The 24,565-nt window shown below is 49.2% G+C and overlaps 1 protein-coding gene across 1 annotated transcript in view; it reads right to left on the bottom strand.

The window, feature by feature from the left end:
- Positions 1-29: 29 nt before the first annotated feature.
- OPRD1 (opioid receptor delta 1) overlaps positions 30-24,565 on the bottom strand; it is a 56,516-nt gene continuing 31,980 nt past the window's right edge. Inside the window, exons 3-4 of the mRNA XM_082348421.1 lie at positions 14,142-22,568; positions 30-10,626 (exon numbers count right to left, since the gene is read on the bottom strand). Coding sequence (XP_082204547.1) covers positions 22,027-22,568 — 542 coding nt within the window. The 3' untranslated portion in view covers positions 30-10,626; positions 14,142-22,026. The remainder of the gene's footprint in view (positions 10,627-14,141; positions 22,569-24,565) is intronic.

Here is a 24,565-nt window from a genome sequence, read left to right on the forward strand (position 1 = left end):
TGGTGTGGTGTCTGACGTCATATGGCGAAAGTATGGTGCAATTTGCCACGTGGTGCTACCCTTAAGGCTAGAAGGGAGATAGGGAGTTGGTCATAGGGGACCTAGGAAAGTGACCCTGGCGAGAACCCCTTGGTGACCTGTCCCACCTGTGTGACCTCGAGCGAGCCACTTCTCTGAATCTGAATTTCCTCAACTATAAATCTTACAATGTTTCCCTGAGAATTAGCGATATATGTTAAGTGTCAAGGGCAGGTCCGGCACACAGTTGGTGGCGTTCAGTAAATGTGGGTTCTCCCTTCATCCCCATCTTGCCACTCTTCTCAGAGACTTTCCCCCTCCGATTGTCCATCCCATCAGCGCTGGAAGGGGCTTACATAGTCACTGGTCCAAGTCCCCTCCCCTCTTTACCTCATTTCAGACCTGTTCTCACATACTTCCAATGACAGGAAGCTCACCACCTCCCAGTCAGGCCTCCTTCATTTTAAAAACGTCCTGAGACTTCAAAAGCTCTGCCTAAGATTAAGGCCAACTCTGCCCTTTAGGAGTACTGCCCACAGAGAACAAACCTAATCGCTCTTCCATGTTGAGGAATCAAAGAATCATAAAATCATAGGGTATTTCAGGTTGGAGAGCCATGGAGAGCTAATCACTTCTGGGGGCAAATGGAGCATACTGAAGCTCACTGAGGACAAGTGACTTCCTATGACTTCAGTGGTCTTCCTATTAGATGGACTCTGGAATCAGACTGCCTTAGTCTCAGAACCCAACACTGCTACTTACAAGCTGTGTCGTTAAATGAAATAATCCACGTAAAGTACTAAGAACAGTGCCAGTCTCAGGGTAAGCATCCAAAAAGTGTTAGCCTTTATTATGATTATTGATGTTAATGTTATATCAAAGTTATAAATTCATGGTTTGACCCCCCAAATTCACTGAAGCCTCCTCTGAGCCAAGTCTTGTTTTAGTTTTCAGGGCCCTGGTCCCCGCCTTCAAGAGGCTCACAGTCTAGCAGAGAAGGGTCTGAGCCCCTAGATCTGGGGGATGCTTTCTGATAAAGGTGCACAGGCTCCAATGCACCACAGAATCTCTAGTTCCTTTAATCAGAAATCTGGACACTTGAGACCCTTTCAGTCCTTCGCTCAGTGGACCCCACAGGGAAAGCTGACGCACACACCCAGGTTCCCAAGCCTACTGAGGCACCTTTCACTTGTCCACATTCTCACCTGCCCACCAGGTGGTATCGCCCAGTGGTTACGAGTCTGGGATTTGGAGGCAATCGAGTCTAGGCTTTTCATCTTACCAGCTTCGTACCTCTGGGCAAATCACTTTCCCTCTGGACTGATAATAGCCCCAACTTCATATAGAGCTGTTTCAAAAATTAAATGAGAGTATATGAAAATACATAAGCAAATACCCAGTAATGGATCCAATGTTAGTTTTTAATTGCTCCCACATGTATTCATTCACCCGGGAGAAAGCAGGCTGTGAATGCCTTGATTTAGCCTCGGCAAAAGGGGTTTCCTCCCCCTACGCCCCCCTCTTCTCTGCTCCTCAATCGAAGGAACCGGGCGAAGAGAATCCCGCAGCGGCCCAGACTAGGCTATTCTAAGGAGCTGCCGCAGGCCCCGCCCCCTCCCTGATTGGGGCTGGCACTTGGCTCCTCCTCTGCTAGGCAGGAGCTGCCTGGGGGTGACTCAGCAACGCCAACGCCTGCCCTGGCCTGATAACTGTGTGGGCCTGGGAATGCGTGTGTAGTGGGGGAGGCCTCTGTGTTTCTGAGTTTGTGTGTGGGACGTCTATGTGGGAGTGTGCTTGTGATCTTGACCTTGTGTGTGTCTCTCATCTCTGTGTATTGGGGGAGGGGTGCATTTATGGGTGTGACAGTGTGCCCTTGTTGGTGAGTTTGCACAGAGGGTGTGACTCTGTGTTTGTCTCTCTCTGTGTCATATAAACTGGTCCCCCCCCAACCCTGGCCCCACCTCCCACCAGGCCCTGGGGCCCTAGAGAAGTCTGCCCTGCCCAGGGTCCTCTCTGCCTAGACAGCCTGGGTTTCTTGTTGAGGTGACTTGTGCACTTGTGTGGGTGAAAGTCACTGGGTTGGGGGGTGGGATGGGGGGGTGCTGTCACTGCCTGGACTTCTGGCCCCCTGCCCCACTGCCCCTGCCTGTGAAGTCTCCACCTCCCTCCCCTGACTCAGGGAGTAATCTGCTCCCTGAGATGATCCCTGTGGGGGAGGCCTCCAGAGGAGGCGATCACTATTATTTTATGTGCATTCTCTCATTTGATCCCATTGAATCCTTACAGCCAAAAGTGTTCTAAAGAGGGTCTGAGAGCAGAAGCGACAGACAAGGTCACAACAGCTCTTAATAGAAGGCGTGAAGGTTACAGGTGGGGGGCAGATCTCTTCCCCAGGCTGAGCACCGAGTTTGCCTGGGGCCTGTGGGGGACTGATAAGCTTGGGGGAAGGAACCTGTTTGTGTCTCCCCCTCCTCCTGCGTTGCCTGGGCCTCCAGCCAACTCCTTATCCTGCCAGAGCCTGGGCTCTGCCATCAGCCCTGATTGGGTCTTGAGTTGGGTGATAATGAGGCCAGGGAATGGGGCAGGGCCGATATGGGAGCGTCTGTTCCTTCAACAAAATTTAATTGAACACATTATTCAAAACTGACCAGTACCCAGTCTAACTGGGGAAGGGTGTCACAAGACCAGGTCACAAGGAATGATGGACACAGAGTGGGAAGCTCAGGCCTGAGGCAGGGGATGTGGCTGGAATCTGTTGCAGGTTTGAATCCTGACTCCACCATTCACAGGGCGGGTGTATGACCTGGCCGGTCATATTTCTCTCGTAGCCTGTCTCCTCAACAGTCAAATGAGGTAATGGCACTCATCCTGCCATTACCTCACTTTCGTGACTCCAGGACATTATGACTCTAGGGTATTAGACGGGATTGCCATTTGTAAACTGAAAGTTGCTCTCCATACATAATGGACGTTCTGTTGTGATTCACGGCCTCCTGTGATGAAGGCCCTAAAGCAACTGTATACCCAGAGCCCAGAAAAGAAAAAGGATCCCATCTGAGGGATGAGGGAAGATTGCCTGGAAAAGGTGACCTTCCGGCTAGACTTTTAAGGATGAATTTTCTATATGGAAATGGAAGAGGGCATTCCAGGGGGAGGGACAGCCTGCACAAAGGCCTGGAAGTCAGATAGTGAAGGTGTACTTTGGGAACAGAAAATGGTCTGGTATATTTGGAGCACAGAGTGAATTGTGCGACCACATAGTGGAAGGCCTTGAATGCCAGGTTAAGACCAGGGCAGGTGGGACTTTCTTGGTGGTCCAGTGGCTAAGACTCTGCACTCCCAATGCAGGGGGCCTGGGTTCGATCCCTGGTCGGTGAACTAAGATCCTGCATGCCGCAGCTAAGACCTGGCGCAGCCAAATAAATAAATAAATATTTGTTTTAAAAAAAGAGCAGGGCAGGTGGTGGGGGAGAGGGCAGATACTGACATTTGGGGACCAGCCAGAGAGGCTTTGAGATAGAGACAGCCATGTGCTGGCTGGGGTGTGGCAGTCACTTGGGGGACATCTGAGGTGGAGAGAGAGAGAATTGGTGAGAAGTGGTTCAAGGAACCCTCCCCAGGAGGATCCATTTGAAGCCTGGGGCAGATCCCCAGGATGACATCAAGGTGGGCAAGATGCTGCAGAGCCCCCTCCAAGGGAGAGATGGGGGTTGGTAGGGATGGAGAAAAAGCCGAGTCAGATGCCCCAGTCCAGGGAGGGATGCATGTGTGGGCACAGAGGGTGCCCCCCAATAAACACCGAAGGTCTCTGAAGGCCCTGCTGCCCAGCTTTGCTAAAGTGTGGGGAGGGGGCCAATCCTGCCAGGAGACCCCCTTGCCAGGGAAGGTGCCATCTCCAGAAGCCCCTGTTCAAACAGCAGTGGTTGCCAATGATTGGCTTTTTATATATCTGACAGGTACTTCACTAACCTGTTCCCATGAGATCCCCCTATTTTATCTGGGAGAGGTGAAGTGATCTACTTGTGATCACACAGCCAGTCAGTGGCAAGGCCAGGACTTGAAGGCAGCACTCCCCGTTTCCTGAGAGGGCAGGAAAGAGCCGATGGAGGTGTTTGGTGGGAAGGCTAAGATTCTGGCTGTTTGGGGCCAGGAATCTGGGAGGCGCAGGCTCCATGGAGAAGGAAAGATGGTATATGCTGCCACCTTGCGGTCATAGAGCCGCTGGGGTGGCGTAGAGCCCAGCCGCCCAGGCTGCCCAAGGAGACCTGCGCCAGGGGCTCAACCTGTCATAGGGGGGCTGCTTTGGGTGCATGGGGGTCAGCTCTGAGGCAGGGGGTTGTGGTGTTCCTCTCAGTGCCTTTGAGAGGATTAAAAGAGATCATCTTTACTCCTGTAAAGACCCTTCACAGCCTTTACTCTATCTTTACAGTTGGGTAAACTCAGGACCCAGTGGGCAGGTCTAGGATTCTGGGGCCTAAAGATTATTTGGAGGCCTCTCTAAAAAAAAATGCAAAGTTAAGAATAAAAAATGGAGAACTATATTCAATATCTTATGATAAACCATAATGGAAAAGAATATTTTAAAAAAGAATGTATTAATATATATCAAGATATGTATAACTGAATCACTTTGCTGTGTAGCAGAAATTAACACAACATTGTAAATCAACTATACTTCAATAAAAAAATTATTGATTACAAAAAATATATATCATGCAAAACAACACCAAAAAAACAAAAAAGAATAAAAAATACCTGTAGCCACTCAAGGTCAGAGGACACAAGTGGGAAGGAGGGAAAGTCAGAGCGGAAAGATGCAGTGGTCACAACCAATTGAAGTTCATGTATTTTTTTTTTTAGTTTTTGAATTTTATTTTATTTCCTTTTTTATACAGCAGGTTCTTATTAGTTATCCATTTTATACATATTAGTGTATACATGTCAATCCCAATCTCCCAATTCATCACACAACCACCCCGCACCCCCCCACATCTTTCCCCCCTTGGTGTCCATACGTTTGCTCTTTACATCTGTGTCTCAATTTCTGCCCTGCAAACCGGTTCATCTGTACCATTTTTCTAGGTTCCACATATATGCATTAATATACGATATTTGTTTTTCTCTTTCTGACTTACTTCACTCTGTATGACAGTTTGTAGACTCATCCACATCTCTACAAATGACCCAATTTCGTTCCTTTTGATGGCTGAGTAATATTCCATTGTATATATGTACCACAACTTCTTTATCCATTCGTCTCTCGATGGGCATTTAGGTTGCTTCCATGACCTGGCAATTGTAAATAGTGCTGCAATGAACATTGGGGTACATGTGTCTTTTTGAATTATGGTTTTCTCTGGGTATATGCCCAGTAGTGGGATTGCTGGGTCATATGGTAATTCTATGTTTAGTTTTTTAAGGAACCTCCATACTGTTCTCCATAGTGGCTGTATCAATTTACATTCCCACCAACAGTGCAAGAGGGTTCCCTTTTCTCCACACCCTCTCCAGCATTTGTTGTTTGTAGATTTTCTGATGATGCCCATTCTAACTGGTGTGAGGTGATACCTCATTGTAGTTTTGATTTGCATTTCTCTAATAATTAGTGATGTTGAGCATGTTTTCATGTGCTTCTTGGCCATCTGTATGTCTTCTTTGGAGAAATGTCTATTTAGGTCTTCTGCCCATTTTTGGATTGGGTTGTTTGTTTTTTTAATATTGAGCTGCATGAGCTGTTTATATATTTTGGAGATTAATCCTTTGTCCGTTGATTTGTTTGCAAATATTTTCTCCCATTCTGAGGGTTGTCTTTTCGTCTTGTTTGTAGTTTCCTTTAATGTGCAAAAGCTTTTAAGTTTCAGTAGGTCCCATTTGTTTATTTTTGTTTTTATTTCCATTACTCTAGGAGGTGGATCAAAAAAGATCTTGCTGTGATTTATGTCAAAGAGTGTTCTTCCTATGTTTTCCTCTAAGAGTTTTATAGTCTCTAGTCTTACACTTAGGTCTCTAATCCATTTTGAGTTTATTTTTGTGTATGGTATTAGGGAGTGTTCTAATTTCATTCTTTTACATGTAGCTGTCCAGTTTTCCCAGCACCACTTATTGAAGAGACTGTCTTTTCTCCATTGTATATCCTTGCCTCCTTTGTCATACATTAGTTAACCGTAGGTGCATGGGTTTATCTCTGGGCTTTCTATCCTGTTCCATTGATCTATATTTCTGTTCTTGTGCCAGTACCATATTGTCTTGATTACTGTAGCTTTATAGTATAGTCTGAAGTCAGGGAGTCTGATTCCTCCAGCTCCAATTTTTTCCCTCAATATTGCTTTGGCTATTCGGGATCTTTTGTGTCTCCATACAAATTTTAAGATTTTTTGTTCTAGTTCTGTAAAAAATGCCATTGGTAATTTGATAGGGATTGCATTGAATCTGTAGATTGCTTTGGGTGGTATAGTCATTTTCACAATATTGATTCTTCCAATCCAAGAACATGGTATATCTCTCCATCTCTTTGTATCATCTTTAATTTCTTTCATCAGTGTCTCATAGTTTTCTGCATATAGGTCTTTTGTCTCCTTAGGTAGGTTTATTCCTAGGTATTTTATTCTTTTTGTTGCAATGGTAAATGGGAGTGTTTCCTTAATTTCTCTTTCAGATTTTTCATCATTAGTGTATAGGAATGCAAGAGATTTCTGTGCATTAATTTTGCATCCTGCAACTTTACCAAATTCATTGATCAGCTCTAGTAGTTTTCTGCTGGCATCTTTAGGATTCTCTATGTATAATATCATGTCATCTGCAAACAGTGACATTTTGACTTCTTCTTTTCCAATTTGTATTCCTTTTATTTCTTTTTCTTCTCTGATTGCCGTGGCTAGGACTTCCAAAACTATGTTGAATAATAGTGGTGAGAGTGGACATCCTTGTCTTGCTCCTGATCTTAGAGGAAATGCTTTCAGTTTTTCACCATTGGGAATGATGTTTGCTGTGGGTTTGTCATATATGGCCTTTACTATGTTGAGGTAGGTTCCCTCTGTGCCCACTTTCTGGAGAGTTTTTATCATAAAAGAGTGTTCAATTTTGTCAAAAGCTTTTTCTGCATCTATTGAGATGATCATATGGTTTTTATTCTTCAACTTGTTAATATGGTGTATCACATTGATTGATTTGCATATATTGAAGAATCCTTGCTTCCCTGGGATAAATCCCACTTGATCATGGGGGTGTTGATCACTTAACATCCTTTTAATGTGTTGTTGGATTCTGTTTGCTAGTATTTTGTTGAGGATTTTTGCATCTATATGCATCAGTGATATTGATCTGTAATTTTCTTTTATTGTAGTATCTTTGTCTGGTTTTGGTATCAGGGTGATGGTGGCCTCATAGAATGAGTTTGTGAGTGTTCCTTCCTCTGCAATTTTTTGGAAGAGTTTGAGAAGGATGGGTGTTAGCGCTTCTCTAAATGTTTAATAGAATTCACCTGTGAAGCCATCTGGTCCTGGACTTTTGTTTGTTGGAAGATTTTTAATCACAGTTTCAATTTCATTACTTGTGATTGGTCTGTTCATATTTTCTGTTTCTTCCTGGTTCAGTCTTGGAAGGTTATACCTTTCTAAGAATTTGTCCATTTCTTCCAGGTTGTCCATTTTATTGGCATCGAGTTGCTTGTAGTAGTCTCTTAGGATGCTTTGTATTTCTGCGGTGTCTGTTGTAACTTCTCCTTTTTCATTTCTAATTTTATGGATTTGAGTCCTCTCGCTCTTTTTCTTGATGAGCCTGGCTAATGGCTTATCAATTTTGTTTATCTTCTCAAAGAACCAGCTTTTAGTTTTATTGATCTTTGCTATTGTTTTCTTTGTTTCTATTTCATTTATTTCTGCTCTGATCTTTATGATTTCTTTCTTTCTCTAACTTTGGGTTTTGTTTGTCCTTCTTTCTCTAGTTCCTTTAGGTGTAAGGTTAGATTGTTCATTTGAGATTTTTCTTTTTTCTTGAGGTAGGCTTGTATTGCTATAAACTTCCCTCTTAGAACTGCTTTTGCTGCATCCCATAGGTTTTGGATTGTTGTGTTTTCATTGTCATTTGTCTCTAGGTATTTTTTTATTCCCTCTTTGATTTCTTCAGTGATCTCTTGGTTATTTAGTAATGTATTGTTTAGCCTCCATGTGCTTGTGTTTTTAACTTTTTTTTCCCTGTAATTGATTTCTAATCTCATAGAAATCAATTACAGGGAAATTTTTGTGGTCAGAAAAGATGCTTGACATGATTTCAATTTTCTTAAATTTACTGAGGCTTGATTTGTGACCCAGGATGTGATCTACCCTGGATAACATTCCGTGCACACTTGAGAAGAAAGTGTAATCTGCTGTTTTTGGATGGAATGTCCTATAAATATCAATTAAATCTATCTCGTCTATTGTGTCATTTAAAGCTTCTGTTTCCTTATTAATTTTCTATTTGGCTGCTCTGTCCACTGGTATAAGTGAAGTGTTAAAGTCCTCCACTATTATTGTGTTACTGTTGATTTCCTCTTTTATAGCTGTTAGCAGTTGCCTTATATATTGAGGGGCTCCTATGTTGGGTGCATATATATTTATAATTGTTATATCTTCTTCTTGGATTGATCCCTTGATCATTACGTAGTGTCCTTCCTTGTCTCTTATAACATTCTTTATTTTAAAGTCTATTTTATCTGATATGAGTATTGCTACTCCAGCTTTCTTTTGATTTCCATTTGCATGGAATATCTTTTTCCATCCCCTCACTTTCAGTCTGTATGTGTCCCTAGGTCTGAAGTGGATCTCTTGTAGACAGCATATATATGGGTCTTGTTTTTGTATCCATTCAGCAAGCCTGTGTCTTTTGGTTGAAGCCTTTAATCCATTCACGTTTAAGGTAATTATTGATATGTATGTTCCTATGACCATTTTCTTAATTGTTTTGGGTTTGTTTTTGTAGGTCCTTTTCTTCTCTTGTGTTTCCCACTTAGAGAAGTTCCTTTAGCATTTGTTGTAGAGCTGGTTTGGTGGTGTTGAATTCTCTTAGCTTTTGCTTGTGTGTAAAGCTTTTGATTTCTCCATAGAATCTGAATGAGATCCTTGCTGGGTAATCTTGGTTGTAGGTTCTTCCCTTTCATCACTTTAAGTATATCATGCCACTCCCTTCTGGCTTGTAGAGTTTCTGCTGAGAAATCAGCTGTTAACCTTATGGGAGTCCCCTTGTATGTTATTTGTTGTTTTTCCCTTGCTGCTTTCAATAATTTTTCTTTGTCTTTAATTTTTGCCAATTTGATTACTATGTGTCTCGTCATGTTTCTCCTTGGGTTTATCCTGTATGAGACTCTCTGTGTTTCCTGGACTTGGGTGGCTTTTTCCTTTCCCATGTTAGGGAAGTTTTCGCCTATAATCTCTTCAAATATTTTCTTGGGCCCTTTCTCCCTCTCTCTTCTCCTTCTGGGACCCCTATAATGCAAATGTTGTTGCATTTAATGTTGTCCCAGAGGTCTCTTAGGCTGTCTTCATTTCTTTTCATTCTTTTTTCTTTAATCTGTTCCGCAGCAGTGAATTCCACCATTCTGTCTTCCAGGTCACTTATCTGTTCTTCTGCCTCAGTTATTCTGCTATTGATTCCTTCTAGTGTAGTGTTCATTTCAGTTATTGTATTGTTCATCTCTGTTGTTTGTTCTTTAATTCTTCTAGGTCTTTGTTAAACGTTTCTTGCATCTTCTAGATCTTTGCCTCCATTCTTTTTCCGAGGTCCTGAATCATCTTCACTATCATTATTCTGAATTCTTTTTCTGGAAGGTTGCCTATGTCCACTTCATTTAGTTGTTTTTCTGGGGTTTTGTCTTGTTCCTTCATCTGGTACATAGCCCTCTGCCTTTTCATCTTGTCTATCTTTCTGTGAATGTGGTTTTTCTTCCACAGGCTGCAAGATTGTAGTTCTTCTTGCTTCTGCTGTCTGCCCTCTTGTGGATGAGGCTATCTGAAGTTCATGTATTTTACTTTTGTCAATTTTATGGACACATATGACCTTGTGAACACAAGGCCATGGTCCTTCCTAGGGCCTGTGCAAGTGTGAGGCCTTGACTGACAAATAAACCCCATGGTGAGTCCACCCCTAGGCCTGGTGGGGTCAAGTATGAGGTGCCCATGGGAGATTTGGGAATTCTGGAGCCAGAGCAGGATCTGGGTTCATGTCTCCCAGCCAATCCCCTCCACTCCCAACCCCACGCCCGTGCCTCACAAGTAGGCCTTCACCCAGATCTTCCAGAGCTTCCTACCTGGAACTAAGCCCATACTCAACGTACCTTCTGTGTGGCCACATCCTAACAGTTAGGTTGCTCCAGCCAGGTCTGCTCAGGGATCCTCTGTTCCATCAGTCGAATCCTCCTTTGCTTTCCAGGCTTGGAGGTCCAAGCCCATAAGCCCCAGGAAGCCTTCTCTGCCTGCCCTTGCCTCCCCAGACAGTGCCAGCACTCTGCTTGGCACCGAGGTCTTTGGTCAGTACAGAGTTTTGTCTGAGTCTTTGCAGTGCTGTCAGTCGGATATCACCCACGTGTGGTCAGTCTAGATGGACACATCCTAAGCCCCTCCTCTTGCAGCCAGGCTGGGGCATGGAGGATGGGAGACAGAGAGAGAGAGGACTCAGACCCAGAGACAACACCTCTGACATATGGGTCACTACCGTAACAGGGAGCTTACATTGTTTTGCAGGAATTTGGAATCAGCTCCTGTCCAGTGCAAGCTGGCTAAGACTGGTTGGGGCCGCTGACCCTAAAACTGGGCCTGCACAGGTGTCTGATGAATGACCTTTTGACATCAGAGGGCCAAAAACTCCACCTCAGATCATGCTAAGCACCTCCGTTGTTGAACATGCATCCTATAAAGAAGCCATGTCACTCAGATACACCTGTGCAGAACCCTGATTACCTCACCCTTTCCCTACCACCAACCACCTTTCCACACACGTAAGACCCTGCTTCTTTATCCCCCGCCCCTTGCCTTCGGGGAGGCAGATCTGAGATTTGTTCTCTTGTCTCCTTGGCTGCCTCGTGAATAAACCCTTTCTCTGCTGCAAACTTCGGCATCTCAGTGTCTGGCTTGCCATGTGTCAGGCAGACGAACCTGGATCGGTAACACTAGGTCTGCCTGACTCAAGGTGTCAGGCTGTCTTTGCTCAACCTCAGTACTGGACCGTCCGGGCTGAACCATCCCTTCCCACCCCTGACCCACATCTCCCTCTGCTCTCATTCTGGATTCTCCATCCACTCAGTACAGCCAGGATGGTGATGAGAAGCTCCAAGGGGTCCCAGGGGCCCATGGGAGTGGAACAGCAAGGAAGGGGCCTTTTTGGAGTCCCACACTGAACATGGGGAAAGACTGGACTTTCATCCGTTTATTCACTGCTTATCCTCAGTCTGAGCACAGATCCTGCCACACTGTGCACAATAAATATTAGTTGAATGAATGAATTTGAGGCAGCAGCTCAGGGGAGGGGAACCTTCTTGGGTGGGGAAATCATCCCTCCAGGTTGACCTCATCAACCTCTGGGTGCTTCTCCTGGTCCTCTGGGGGTGGGGATCTGGGCTGGGTTTCCTACAGTTCTTTTTTTTAATATAAATTTATTTATTTACTTATTTATTTTTGGCTGCATTTGGTCTTCGTTGCTGCGCACGGGCTTTCTCTAGTTGCAGCGAGCGGGGGCTACTCTTCCTTGTGGTGCGCAGCTTCTCACTGCGGTGGCTTCTCGTTGCAGAGCACAGGCTTTAGGCTCGCGGGCTTCAGTAGTTGTGGCTCGCGGGCTCTAGAGTGCAGGCTCAGTAGTTGTGGCGCACAGGCTTAGTTGCTCCGCTGCATTGGGAGGCAGATTCTTAACCACTGCGCCACCAGGGAAGCCCCCTACAGTTCTTAGTAAAGATTTTCAGCTTTGCTGTGTCTTCCTTCTCTTTCTCTCTGGAGCAACATCCTGACTATCAGAGGAAGCTGCTGTGTGAGTTTGGGCAAGTCACTTCCCCTCTCTTAGCCTCCAGCTCCTCATGTGTTAAAAATACTCACTTTCGGACTTCCCTTGTGGCGCAGTGGTTAAGAATCTGCCTGCCAATGCAGGGGACATGGGTTCGAGCCCTGGTCCGTGAAGATCCCACATGCAGCAGAGCAACTAAGCCCATGCGCCACAACTACTGAGCCCACGTGCCACAACTACTGAAGCCCGTGCGTCTAGAGCCCGTGCTCCGCAACAAGAGAAGCCACCACAATGAGAAGCCCGCATACTGCAACGAAAAGTAGCCCCCGCTCGCCGCAACTAGAGAAAGCCTGCGAGCAGCAACGAAGACCCAACGCAACCAAAAATAATAAATAAAGTAATTTTAAATTTTTTTAAAAAACTCACTTTCAAGGTTTTAAATTATTCAATTGAAATATTTATTATGACTTTCCATGTGCCAGGCACTGTATAAGGCCCATGGATTTAAAGAACAAAGGAGGTAATAGCTTTAAAGGACAGCAGTGCCTGACACATAAAGGGTGGTCAGTCAGTTATAGTTCTCCATGCTCACCCAGTATCTCCCAACAGATTGCCTCCCTCATTTAAGACCCTCTTTCAGAAACCAGTTCCAGTCCACAATTTCCAGGGATGAGGAGAGGGCTGGGCAAGTGGATGAGCTGTGGACAACAGAACAGGAGAAAGGAATAGGAACCAAATAAGGGTGCTAATGCCAGGCATGGCCAGTAGGTGGCAGCAGCGTCCGTGAAATGAGCTTGTCCTCCTGCAGCCTCTCCTAAATTTCTCCCAGACCAGGCAGGCTGCATTCATACAGTGAACACATTAGTGTGAATAAGTGTGTGTCCTGGTGGGAGGTGTGTGTACAAAGAAGTGCGTGTGCATGTGTATGTCAACAATACGTGTACAGGTGCCAGGAGTGAGTCTGGGTGAGAGAACAGAACGTACCCAGCAGTGTGAAGGAGTGTGGCGGGAGGGTTTGTGCACACAGTCAGGTATGTGTACGTGTGGCCTCCGGGTCAGTGTAGATCTATTTGCATGTGGCTGTGTGGTGTGTATGGACTCCCTCCCCCCCAACCCCCAGAGCAGCCTCTTAACCTTTTGGGTCCTGGAGCCCTGGGCACCCAATGAATCCCGTGGCAAAGCACATACTTGACACTGAGTGCATACCCCATTTCAGAGGGTTCTGGAATCACTGTGAACCCCCTGGGGGTTCCCCTGGGTAAGGGAGTACATCCAAATGTTAATAGAATGGAGAACTATGGATGACGTTTTGCCCCTTCTTTTCAAGCTTATTCTCAGTTTCTATAATGAGCATTTTATAATGACCATAAACATCACTGAAGAAAAAAACCCCTGTGTTCCCTTCCACCAGTCTTTCCTTCCCTCTCCTCCCAACCCCTTAGGAAGCAGCTGGGTTCCCCTATGCCTGGACGAGCTGTAGGGCCCAGCAGCTTGCTGAGAGAGGGCAGGTCTTTCTCAGCAGGGGGGTGCCCTGATAGCAGCTGTGGGATACCCAGGCAGGGCCAAGGGTCAGCACAGTGCAGTCAGAGACGGCTTCCTGGAGGCAGCGGAAGCAGCACTGACTTGGAAGTGTGAAGAAGCTGGCACCTGACAGAAGTCTGCCCAGCCCGCCCCATTTCTCTGAGAACCGCCTGCCCTTGGGCTGGGCCTCAGCAGTCCCCTTCCTGTAGAGGGTCCCCCTCTCTCTCCAAGGGATTTTGAGGTGGCAGACAGGAAAGATTGAACTTAGACTCCTAGCATCCTCTATTGGGAAGGAGCACGAGAGGTCATCTGGATTTTTCAGGCAACTGGAAGCTACTGAAGGTTAAAAGCAGAGTGTGTTTCCCCATTAATAATAAGGTGCCCTTGTTACATGCACAGCTGTTGTCTTGTTGGGTCCTCGAGAGAATCCTGGCAAGTTAGTTACAGTAATTGTTATCCTATTTTACAAAAGAGGAAAGTGATGCCCAGAGTGGTCCTGCAGATGTGCTTCTCCTCAGGGCATCTCCAGAGGTGAATTAAAGAATCTCTATGGTGCACATACTCACATAAACGCCTAATGCTCTGGCACGTGCTTCCCTCTCCCCATTCCCCCCTTCTCCCTCCCCTCCCCGCCTCACCTTCAGAGTTGTTCTTCCCAGTCTCAGTGGGAGTCGGCTCTGGGCAGAGCTGCGGAGCCTCTGGGAGGTCTGGACTTGAGTCGCTCCCTGAGTAGAGTGAGGCCAAGCAGTCAAGGCCCCTCCCTACCCCCCGCAGCCCAGTAGCCCTGCCTCCACCGCTGCCCACACAGTCTGCAGCTGGGGGTGGGGTGAGATCCCAGTCTGGGTCAGGGCACCCACCAGAGTTGGAGCTTTTCACCTTGACACAGCAGGGCCCAGGTGGGCAGCCCAGGGCTGGGGTTCGAAAGGGAGGTTGCCCCAGAGGGGAAGAGGGGCTCTGTGCCCTGGTGCTCTCTTAAGGACCCAGTCACACATGGTGGGGAGGAACATCCTGGGCAGGAAGTTCCCGTTCCAGAGTTACTGAGTAACCATCAGGGTGAGGAGACTTGGGGCTTCTATGACCAAAGGCAGGGTCACGGTAGGGCAGGTGGGAGGAGGGTGGAAGCGGGGAGGGAGGTTAGTGGGAGCCCCAAGAGGCGTGTGGGCAGGGCTCTGGAGGACAAGGGCCTTAGATTAGGGGGTGGGCCACAGGGAAGAAGGAGGAGCCAGTCTGGAGGGGTGGGGGTAGGAGACGCTCTAGGAAGTGCCTACAGCTGCCTCGTGTGTCCGTCTCTCCCATCAGGTGGGGCTCTTAAGGACAGTGTAGCATCTCCCTCTGAGACAGGTCCTGAGGGTAGGGCTACACTCTCCACTCAGTGTGAGCGGGCAGGTCTATGTCACCCCCCAGACTGGGCCCCCCTCATGAGGGGACCACAGAGGGTGAGCAAAAGAAACAGCCAGAGATGTGGACACTGAGAATAGGGCTCACTTTATTGGGAAAACAGAAGGTTGGGTCCTTGGTCCCAAAATGGGACCTGGGAGAGGCAAAAGCCAGGTGTTTGAGTCAAGTTCATTTTGACATGCCTGCCTCCGTCACCCCCAAAGGGGGGCAGCTCCAATTACAAACACCAGACCCCCAGGGGGTCTCTGGTTTTTCCCAGTCTCTGGGCAAATGCCCAGGGGATTTTACCAATAGATGTCTGCTTCTGGGATCAAGGAACATGAGGGAAATGTCTCTTTCTCTCCCAGGATGGCAGCACACTCAGAACCCATCAACTCCTGCCTCTGCCCCTCCATTGTGCAGAGGCCCAGAGAGGGACAGAGCCCTGCCCAGGGGCACACAGTCAGCAAGTGGAGGATGGAGAGTCAAACCCACATTCCCTGTCTCCTGGCTTGGGACTCATTCCAAGAGGAGATTCTAGAAGATGAGCCCCATCAGATGGATGTCACCTGCACCAACACCGGCCAAGGGACTCCATCCTCATGACTCAAACATGCAAGCCAGAAGGCCCAGGCCAGTGCCACCCGGGGGCCTTTCTTCCCTCCCAGGCTGTGCCCCAATCTCGGGTCCCTGGGTGGGCAGTCCCGGTGAGGACAAAAGGGGACAGCTATGCAGAAGGTACTTAGAGAGAAGACATCCTCTTGAAATTTGCTTCTCTGATGCATGCTGTCCCCGCTTCTGAAACTCAAGGAGATTGTTAAAAAGGAAAGTTCTTTGCTCCTGACCCACCTACAGCACTTAGAGACGGGGGTCGGAGCAGGTATAAGGTGTCATGTTAGATGACATTAAAAAGCTCCATTTGTTGAGCACTTACTATGCACCAGGCATAGTGTTACCAAACCAGGTTCCTCTGCCTGACACTCCTTCATCCACTCCGTAGAATAATTGCCCTGTGCCAGTTGCAGCGTCAGTTGCCAGGAACACTTGTGTGACCCAAACAGACAGGTCCTTCACTCATAGCCTCTTTGTAAATCTTCACAACTTCTTACCAGATAAGCGTTGTCATCCACGATGGAGGAAATGGGCTCAAAGAGTGAAGTGACTTTCCCAAAGTCACACAGCAAAGACACGGCAGGCAATCAAAAAAAATCGCAGAACAAGCAGGTCTTCCAAGGCAGGGAGAAACTGGAAGAGAGAGCGACCTGCCGAAGTGACAGCAGTTTCTGGGATGGCTGGCCTGTGCCCCTGCTGCCAAGGTGATGAGGCACAGAGCCCGGCAGGAGGACGCTCAGTTCACACCCGTCAGCCGGACACAAGGGTCTCCCTAGTACCACACAGAGTGTGCAATCTGTGTGTGTAATCACAGGGTGTCCTCTTGGGAGCCAGGAGGAGGAAAGCCGAGCAAGTGCACTCGACACACCCAAAACAGCATTCTAGCTGGCCCCGCCATGGACAAGCCGTGTGGCCTTGGGCAAGTCATTCCCTTCTCTGAGCCTCAGTTTCCTCATCTGTAAAATAGGGGTAATAATGCCTACTTCAAAGTCATGCTGTGAAGATGAAATGTTACCCCATGTAAAGTGCCTAGAACAATGAAGGGCCCTGCATGCTGTATTACCTGTTACGCTTACACTGGCCTCGCACTGAGATCCGTGCCTGGGAAGAGCTGCGCACAGGTGGGGCTCATGAAGGTGGTGCCCGTGGAGCCAGAACCGGAGCGACCCCCAAGCCTAGTGCTCCGCTCCATCAGGAGGCCCATCAGGAAGGCACTTCACCAGCCCCTCTCTGGCCCCCATTTTGAATTTCCAAGCTGCCCGCCACCAGAACCACACAGCCTGCTATTCTAGCCCCTGCTAGAGAGTCCTGACCCTCTCCTGTCACTCCCCCCAACACCCAGCACTATGTGCTCAGTGCCCAGAAATGACATAAAGGAAGACATGATGATGAGAATATAAACGATAAGAGAAAAGAGTGTGTGTGTGTGTGTGAGAGAGAGAGAGTGAGTGCGAATGCTGGTGCCAGGATCTGGGGGGATCACTTCCCGGGTGTTTTGGAGCCTCCAAGCTGGCTTCCAGCCTAGATCTGCAGTAGCTGCCAGGCGGGAAGGCACGCAGAGGCCAGGCTAAGGATCTGCTGCTGATGACGGAGGGGCTGGTCTTTGGGTGGAGGCCCAGCAGGGGCCCAGCCTGGACTGTTGCTCTTCGAAGTCCTCTCAGGACATAGTGACCCCTCTCCATCTTGGGGAACATTTCAAGTTCCAAGCCAAACAAACCTCCTTAGACAGCAGCTTCTCTCACCCCCTTTATTATTACAGGATAACCCTGTATTGGGGGCCTACTATGTGCCAGGCAACATCTCTATCCTTCAGAGAGAGCGCTTGGAAGTGAAGTGACTTGCCTAAGATCATACTGCTAGCAAGTGGCCAATAATCCGGCAAAATCAGGACACTTATTAGAAACTGAGCATCATATTAGAGACTGACTCATTCCCTCGTCTTAAATCTAGGAGGAAACAGAAGCTCAGAGAGGGCAAGTCCCTTGCTGAGGTCACACAGCCAGCCGGTTAGCATCACAGCTGAGATTTGAATCCATTGTTGGGGCTTCCCAGGCCATGCAGAAGACTGAACTTGAGGGCTCTGGTTTACTCCCATCACCCTCCTGCCCTCCCCACCCAACCTCTCTTACATGACACTTGACATTATCCATCACTCTCCCCCTCTGGGAACGCCATCCTCCGGTTTCCATGGCAGCACATTCTCCCCATCCTCCTCCTGCTTCTCTGGCAGCTTCTCACTCTCCACTGTGGCTCCTAAGCCTAAGATGCAGGGGGATCCCCAGTCTGGGTCTCCCCATCTCTTCTCTTCATCACTACCCCTGAAAGCTCATCTCCTTTTCCGTCTAGGTCTCTAGCTCTGACCTTACACTGCAGCTCCACTTTTAAGTAATAGCGGCTACTTACCACGTGCTAAGAGCTGATGTGCTGGGCCCTATATATATACATTAATTCATTAAATCCTCACAACAATCCCATGAAGGAAGTCCATTCTACAGATCAGGAAACTGAGGCACAGAGAGGGAAAGCCAAGATCTGACTCCAGCCTTAATTAACCACTACTTCTATTACAAGAAGAGATATGAAATTGTAGGACATTTTGAAACCAGACGCAAAAACTTTCCTCCCACCTCTTGAAAAGAGAGGAGTGGAAATTTTGGAGGAAACCAGACCTACTCCACCGCTTTGAGAGCTCTGTGATGATCTAGAACTACACTGTCAACTTGGAGCTTTAAAATGCATCATGCACAATACACTTTGAAACGTGAAGATTTAGAGAGCTTCAGGAGGAACAAAAGTTCATGGAAAATTGCCCTTTTCCCTCAGATTTTTCCATTTAGCTTTAAGTCTTCAAAAACCTCATCCCAGGATGCCACCTACTAAGGCTCTTCTGCTTCAACAATGCCTGGAATTCACTGGAAACTTGGACCCTGGAGTTCCACTGACTTGAGTTCTGCCACCACCAACAAACGGGCTCTGTGACTTAGGGGTAAGTGGCTTGACCTCTCTGAGCCTGACTTCTTGTCTAAAATAAGGGCAATACTGGGGTTTCCCTGGTAGCACAGTGGTTAAGAATCTGCCTGCTGGGCTTCCCTGGTGGCGCAGTGGTTGAGAATCTGCCTGCCAATGCAGGGGACACGGGTTCAAGCCCTGGTCTGGGAAGATCCCACATGCCGCGGAGCAACTAGGCCCGTGAGCCACAACTACTGAGCCTGCGCGTCTGGAGCCTGTGCTCCGCAACAAGAGAGGCCGCGATAGTGAGAGGCCCGCGCACCATGATGAACAGTGGTCCCCGCTTGCCACAACTAGAGAAAGCCCTCGCACAGAAACGAAGACCCAACACACCTAAAAATAAATTAATTAATTAAAAAAAAAAAAAAAGGAAATAATCTGCCTGCCAATGCAGGGGACACGGGTTCAAGCCCTGGTCCGGGAAGATCCCACGTGCCGCGGAGCAACTAAGCCCGTGCGCCACAACCACCGAGCCTGTGCTCTAGAGCCCACAAGCCACAACTACTGAGCCCATGCACCGCACCTACTGAAGCCCGCATGCTCTAGAGCCCGTGCTCCACAACAAGAGAAGCCACCGCAATGAGAAGCCCGCACACCACAACGAAGAGTAGCCCCCGCTCGCCGCAACTAGAGAAAGCCCGCGCACAGCAACGAAGACCCAACGCAGCCAAAAATAATAAATAAAAATAAAATAAAATAAAATAAGGGCAATACACTTGCCCCACTGGGCTGTCATGAGGATCAGAGGGATAATGTGCGTCAAGCACATGGCATGGGGCCTGGCACACAGAAGCATTCGGCTAAGCCCCACACTCTGGCTACACACAACTTCTTGGGTTTGCCAAGCACTTGAACATTTCCATGCTTTTGCACACACTGTTCTCTCTTCTCGGTGGTCAACTCCTAGTCATCCTTGAAGGCCCTCTGACCCTTTCCACCTCTTCCAGAATTGCTACAAATATAGGTTTCAGTAAAAAGCTAGAAGAGGCACTTCCCTGTGACACCCCCACCCTCCCTGTCACGGAATGCATCACACTGAGATGCAAAGATCGGTTTATGCTTTTGTCTGAGCATGGGCTTGAACTTTCTGAGGGCAGAGCCGTATGTGACTCATTTCCAAGTCCCAGTGCCCAGTGTACACATGAAGTAGTCAGCCCCTGATGACTCCAAGACAAATTTATATATAAGAAGTGGTAAAAAACAAACAAACAACAACAAAAAAAAAACAGGCAGATCTGTTACAGCCACAGGAAATGGCAGTGAGTGGATCCAGAGCAGCCTCGAGACAGGCCTGTCCTAGGAGGGGTTGAAGGGGACACAGTCTTTACATGGAGAAGAAACAGCCCTGGCTCCAATATCACCTCCTTCAGGAGTCTTCCCCGGTTCCTAAATTGTCCCCTTTCTATGACATCTCCACAAGGCACTAGCAGGAGGGGTCCCAAGTGGTAACAAGTGTCCAGGAGTGTGTCCCCTGCCTTGCTGACACCCCGCCATTCAGACACAGAGATCTCTATAGTCCAAGGATCCATTTGGATGGTGAAGGTGGGCTAGGTGGGCTAGGACCCCAGGCCTTGGTAGCTTAGCAGCCTGGGTCTGAGTGCTGGGCACGGCCCCACAACTTCCAGGGTCCTAGTAGAGCCATTTCCTGAGGGAAGGAAATTCCCAGGTCTGGGGCTTCCTGAGAAGGGGACTATGCTTTGCCCACTAAGGGCATCCCCACCCCTAATGTGTCCAAAGCCCACCTTGGTGCCTAAGTGCCAAAGCCCCTGAATGCTAGCTCAGCCCCTGCTGGAGTGACAGCCTCCCAGACAGCGGAAAGGCTTTTGTCCAAGGAAATGACTGTCAAAGGGAAAAGAGGTATATCGTTTCTTTTTTTTTTTCTGTTTGAGACAAAGACATCAATTTCTTTCCATCTGTCCCAAAAAGGGAAGAAAATTAAATTTGTTTTTACAAAGATGTCAGCACACTGCTTCAGTAGGGATTCAGGGTTGTGTGACAGAGAGAGTGCCAGGGAGAGAGGGGAGAGAGGTGGGGAGGTGGGGAGATGAAGCATGCGGGAGGCACAGGGAACAGGCCAGACCCTGATACTGGGGGGAAGCAAAGACCTGGCAGTGGCTGAATAAAATGCCAAACAAACAAAGAGAAAAACTTCTATGCCTAGCTCTGGTGGACCTCACCCTTCGCAGCTTGAAGGGGGCAGCTCGAGCAGGTGGGGGACCTGGGGACGCACACTGATGCTGGCACTGCAGTTATAAAACTCTTCTTCCCCCCCAGTTCCTTCAAAGTCAGGTCCCGGGGAGGGGATGTGGTTCCACTTCACTGGACATGTTGGGTGCAGCCAGATGTTGGGAGGAGGGAGAGAGGATTTCCTGGAGGTTCTTATCAAGGCGCCAGAGACTGAGAGAAGGAAAATTCCACCCTGGTGCTACAGATGCCCCCACCCAGTCCCAGGTGCCATTTACATTCACGGAGCTCTAACTAGTGTGGACCTCTGTCCTCCAGCACCTGGGCCAGAGAAGCCAGGGCCGTGGGGATCCCCAAAGCATCTGCCCTCCAGCTTGAGGACCTAACCTCAAAGCAGAAGCCCCCTCTCTCTGCCACCCCCACCAGCCCTTGGCACAGAGGCCGACGGGCAACTCTGGCTTCGGATCCGCAGGCCCTCCCTACTCCTTGCTGTTGGGACCCTACCCCATCTGAGGCGCTGTCCTGCTACCCTATCCTGGAGCCTCTGTCCTTGCTCCGCTGTCTCATCCCAAGCCTCACAGGGACCCAGTGCTGGAGACACTACTTCGATGCGGGGCATCCCTGCCCATTCCAGGGAAACGACTGTCAAGGAGAGAAAAGGTAGAACGTTTCTATTTTATTTTCTCTTTGTTTATAAAGATGCCAAGTTGGACCTGGGCTCCGCAAGCCCCGCCTCTTTCTGGAACTCGGGGTTGGTACTCTACCGCAAATTGAGGCCCCATGCCCTGCACACAGGCCCTATCTCGTGGCCCAATCTGGAGCTGTAGACGCAGCCTCGCTGTCCTGTCCTTCGACTCACCCCCAGAAGGGGCCCCTCCCCACCACACAGAGGCCCAATCTTGAAGCTCAATTCCACCGTCCTCACTACTTCCCCTCCTCGGTCCTGGGTCACGTCTCAGGCCAGACTCCAATTCCTGCAAGCCCAGCTGCAATTAGAACCCGTGGCTGTCTCGAGGTTGAGGCCCCGCCCCCCGAGCGGGGGCCCCGTCTAGGCGCCCAATCCTAGAGCAACAGGTCCCACTCCCCTAGGCTCGCTAGCTTCCCCAGCCCAACCCAAAGCCTTTGACCTTGAGCTCAGCCTAGAGGCACCGCCGCCCCATCCTCCCCCCGCCCCCCCCGCCCTCCCCAGACCAGAGGTCCACCCCACTGCAGGGGCCCCATCTCCAGACCAGCGGCCCCCTTCCGCCCCACTCCGCGTCGCGGCCCCCGCCCCCGTTAGAACTCCGCATGACCGCCGCCGGGTCACTCCGGAGGGGCGCGCGGCGGGCCGGCCCGGCGGGGTCAGGCGGCGGCGCCACCGCCGGTACCGTCGGACAGGGTGCAGGCGGTGACCCGATCGCGGGCCGTGGCTTCGCGGGCGCGGCCAAAGCTGCCGGGTTCCGGGCGGCCGCAGGGCGTGCGGCAGAGCTGGCGGAAGCAGCGCTTGAAGTTCTCGTCGAGGAAGGCGTAGAGCACCGGGTTGAGGCTGCTGTTGGCGTAACCGAGCGCGATGCACAGGTGCAGCGCGGCCACCACGAGCGGGTCGCGGCGGTCGATGTCCACCAGCGTCCAGACGATGACGAAGATGTGGATGGGGGCCCAGCACACCACGAAGGCGCCCACCACCACCAGCACCATGCGCGTGATGCGCCGCAGACTGCGGTCCTTCTCCTTGGAGCCAGAGAGCAGGCGCACGCTGCGCAGGCGCAGCAGCATGAGGCCGTAGCAGACGGTGATGACGAGGATGGGCACAACGAAGGCGAAGAGGAACACGCAGATCTTGGTCACCGTGTCCCAGTACCAGCTGGGGCTGGGGAACTGGAGCATGCACACCACTGCCCCGTCTGGGCCGGGGAAACAAGGAAAGACAGTGGGTGAGGGGCTCGTGGGCCTAAGGACCTTGTCTCCCTGCTCGCCCACCCTTCTCGGTTTAGTCAAGTCCCACTGCCTCCTCCTGGCCTTTTCTCAAGGTGATTCTTCTACCCGGAATGTCCTCCATCACTTCTGCACTTGGTGAACTCCTACTCATCCTTCAAGACCTCAGCAGGATTGGCCCTAACCTAGGAGGTCTTTCTATATTCTCTCCCAGTCCCTTTATCAGCCTCTATGTACATGGGCAGCAGTGATATATCAGCCTCTGTGTACATGGGCAGCAGTGATATAATGATAATGATATAATTTAGCCCAAGCCCACTAAATGACAGTCAGTCATTATGATAACTGAAAACACCCCACACATTTCCAAAGTAGCTCCAATGGGGAAAATATTGCTAGGATTGACTGAGAGAGCATGAGTTAAGAGCAGGGCTCAGGCCCTGCTGTGTGATGTGGCCTTGGGCAAATTATTGAACCTCTACCAGAGCTCCCATAAAGTGGGACTAACACAGTACCTAAACTCATAGGGTTGTTGTGAGGATTAAATGGGCCATGGCATGGAAAGCATTTAGCACAGTGGGGTTCAAGCACTTGGTGCACTCACAGGGCCAAGGAGCAGAAACATGTGGGAGTCCGGGGGTCAGAGCTAGGGCCAAGGAGGCAGATGTCAGCTTAATGTCAAGAACTTTCTGACTGCCACACTTGTCCAAAGATAAGAGGGGCACCTAGGATGGAATGAGCTCCCTGCTCTGGGAGTGTGGGCTTGGGCTGGATGAGCACCTCAGGGGACGTTATGGGATTCAGATACAGGGCTGAGGCTAGCCCAGGGGACTTCCAGGACCTCTTGGGATTCTGGAATCTGAGGACCCACCCAGTAGACTTGGAGCCTGAGAGTTGTAAGAAAAGGGCTGGGATCCACAGACAGAGTGGGTCCACAGGACATTAGGCTGGCAGGACCCCCACCAATGACTGAACCCAAGGACTTCATTGTACAGATGGCAGAAGCAGGCCCAGAGAGGAACAGCACTTGTCCAAGGTCACACAGCAAGTGGCTTACAGAACTGAGTGCCAATGACACACACTGGGGGAGTGTATGTGTATGTGTAAGAGAGTGTGTGTGTGTGGGGGTTGGGGATGAGGAGGCCCATCTGGCCTGGCCCCAGGAGGGCTGCAGTTAATGGCCTGTAAACTGAAGGCTGACAGTGAGGGCCCAGCTGGTGAGTCAAGTCTAATCACACAGAGACTATATAAGGCACCAGGAGGTCTACCCTTGTGAGAGCGGAGGGTGGCCAAGAAACCTCCCACCAAGCCTGTTCCCTCTCCTACCACAACACAAACCTTCACCCCAGCAGCCAAAAGGAGCAACAGATATGGGGGCAGGAACCTTGGGTTCTAGGCCAGATTCTACCAAATGTCTGGCTATGTGACCCTAAGTAAACCACCTGACCTCTCTGATTCTGTTTTCTTTCGGTCCTATGGAGGTAGGAGTCCCTGCCTTGTCTATCTCACAAGCTTAATCATTCTGATAGCTGCTACTTATTGGGCCTTGACAATGAGCCAGGCTTTGTCCTAAGTCTTTTACACATATAACCTCATTTAATCTTTTCAACACTCCATGACAGAGTGTGGATCAGACAGGTTAGTGACCAGTGTCTTTGGCACCCTGCTAAACTACTTTTCCCACTTACATCAAGTAGGGGTCATGTGACCAGCCATCACTAGGAAGTGATGCGCCCTGACATTTAAAAGTGGTTGTGCTTTCTCTCCACTCCCATATTCATCTGCTGGCCAGATGCCAGCACACTGCATCCAAAACCATCATTTGGAGCCTGGATCCCTGAATGACTGTGTGGAATAAAGCCCCTCCTCCGCTTACTCACATTGGATTGTAATGTGAGTGAGAAACTTCTACTGTGTTAAGCCTTGGAGCTTTGGAGATTGTTACAGCAGCCATCCTGACTGATAC

The sequence above is a fragment of the Balaenoptera borealis genome, assembly GCF_965194805.1.
Source record: "Balaenoptera borealis genome assembly, chromosome: 1".
In the NCBI taxonomy this organism is placed as follows: domain Eukaryota; kingdom Metazoa; phylum Chordata; class Mammalia; order Artiodactyla; family Balaenopteridae; genus Balaenoptera; species Balaenoptera borealis.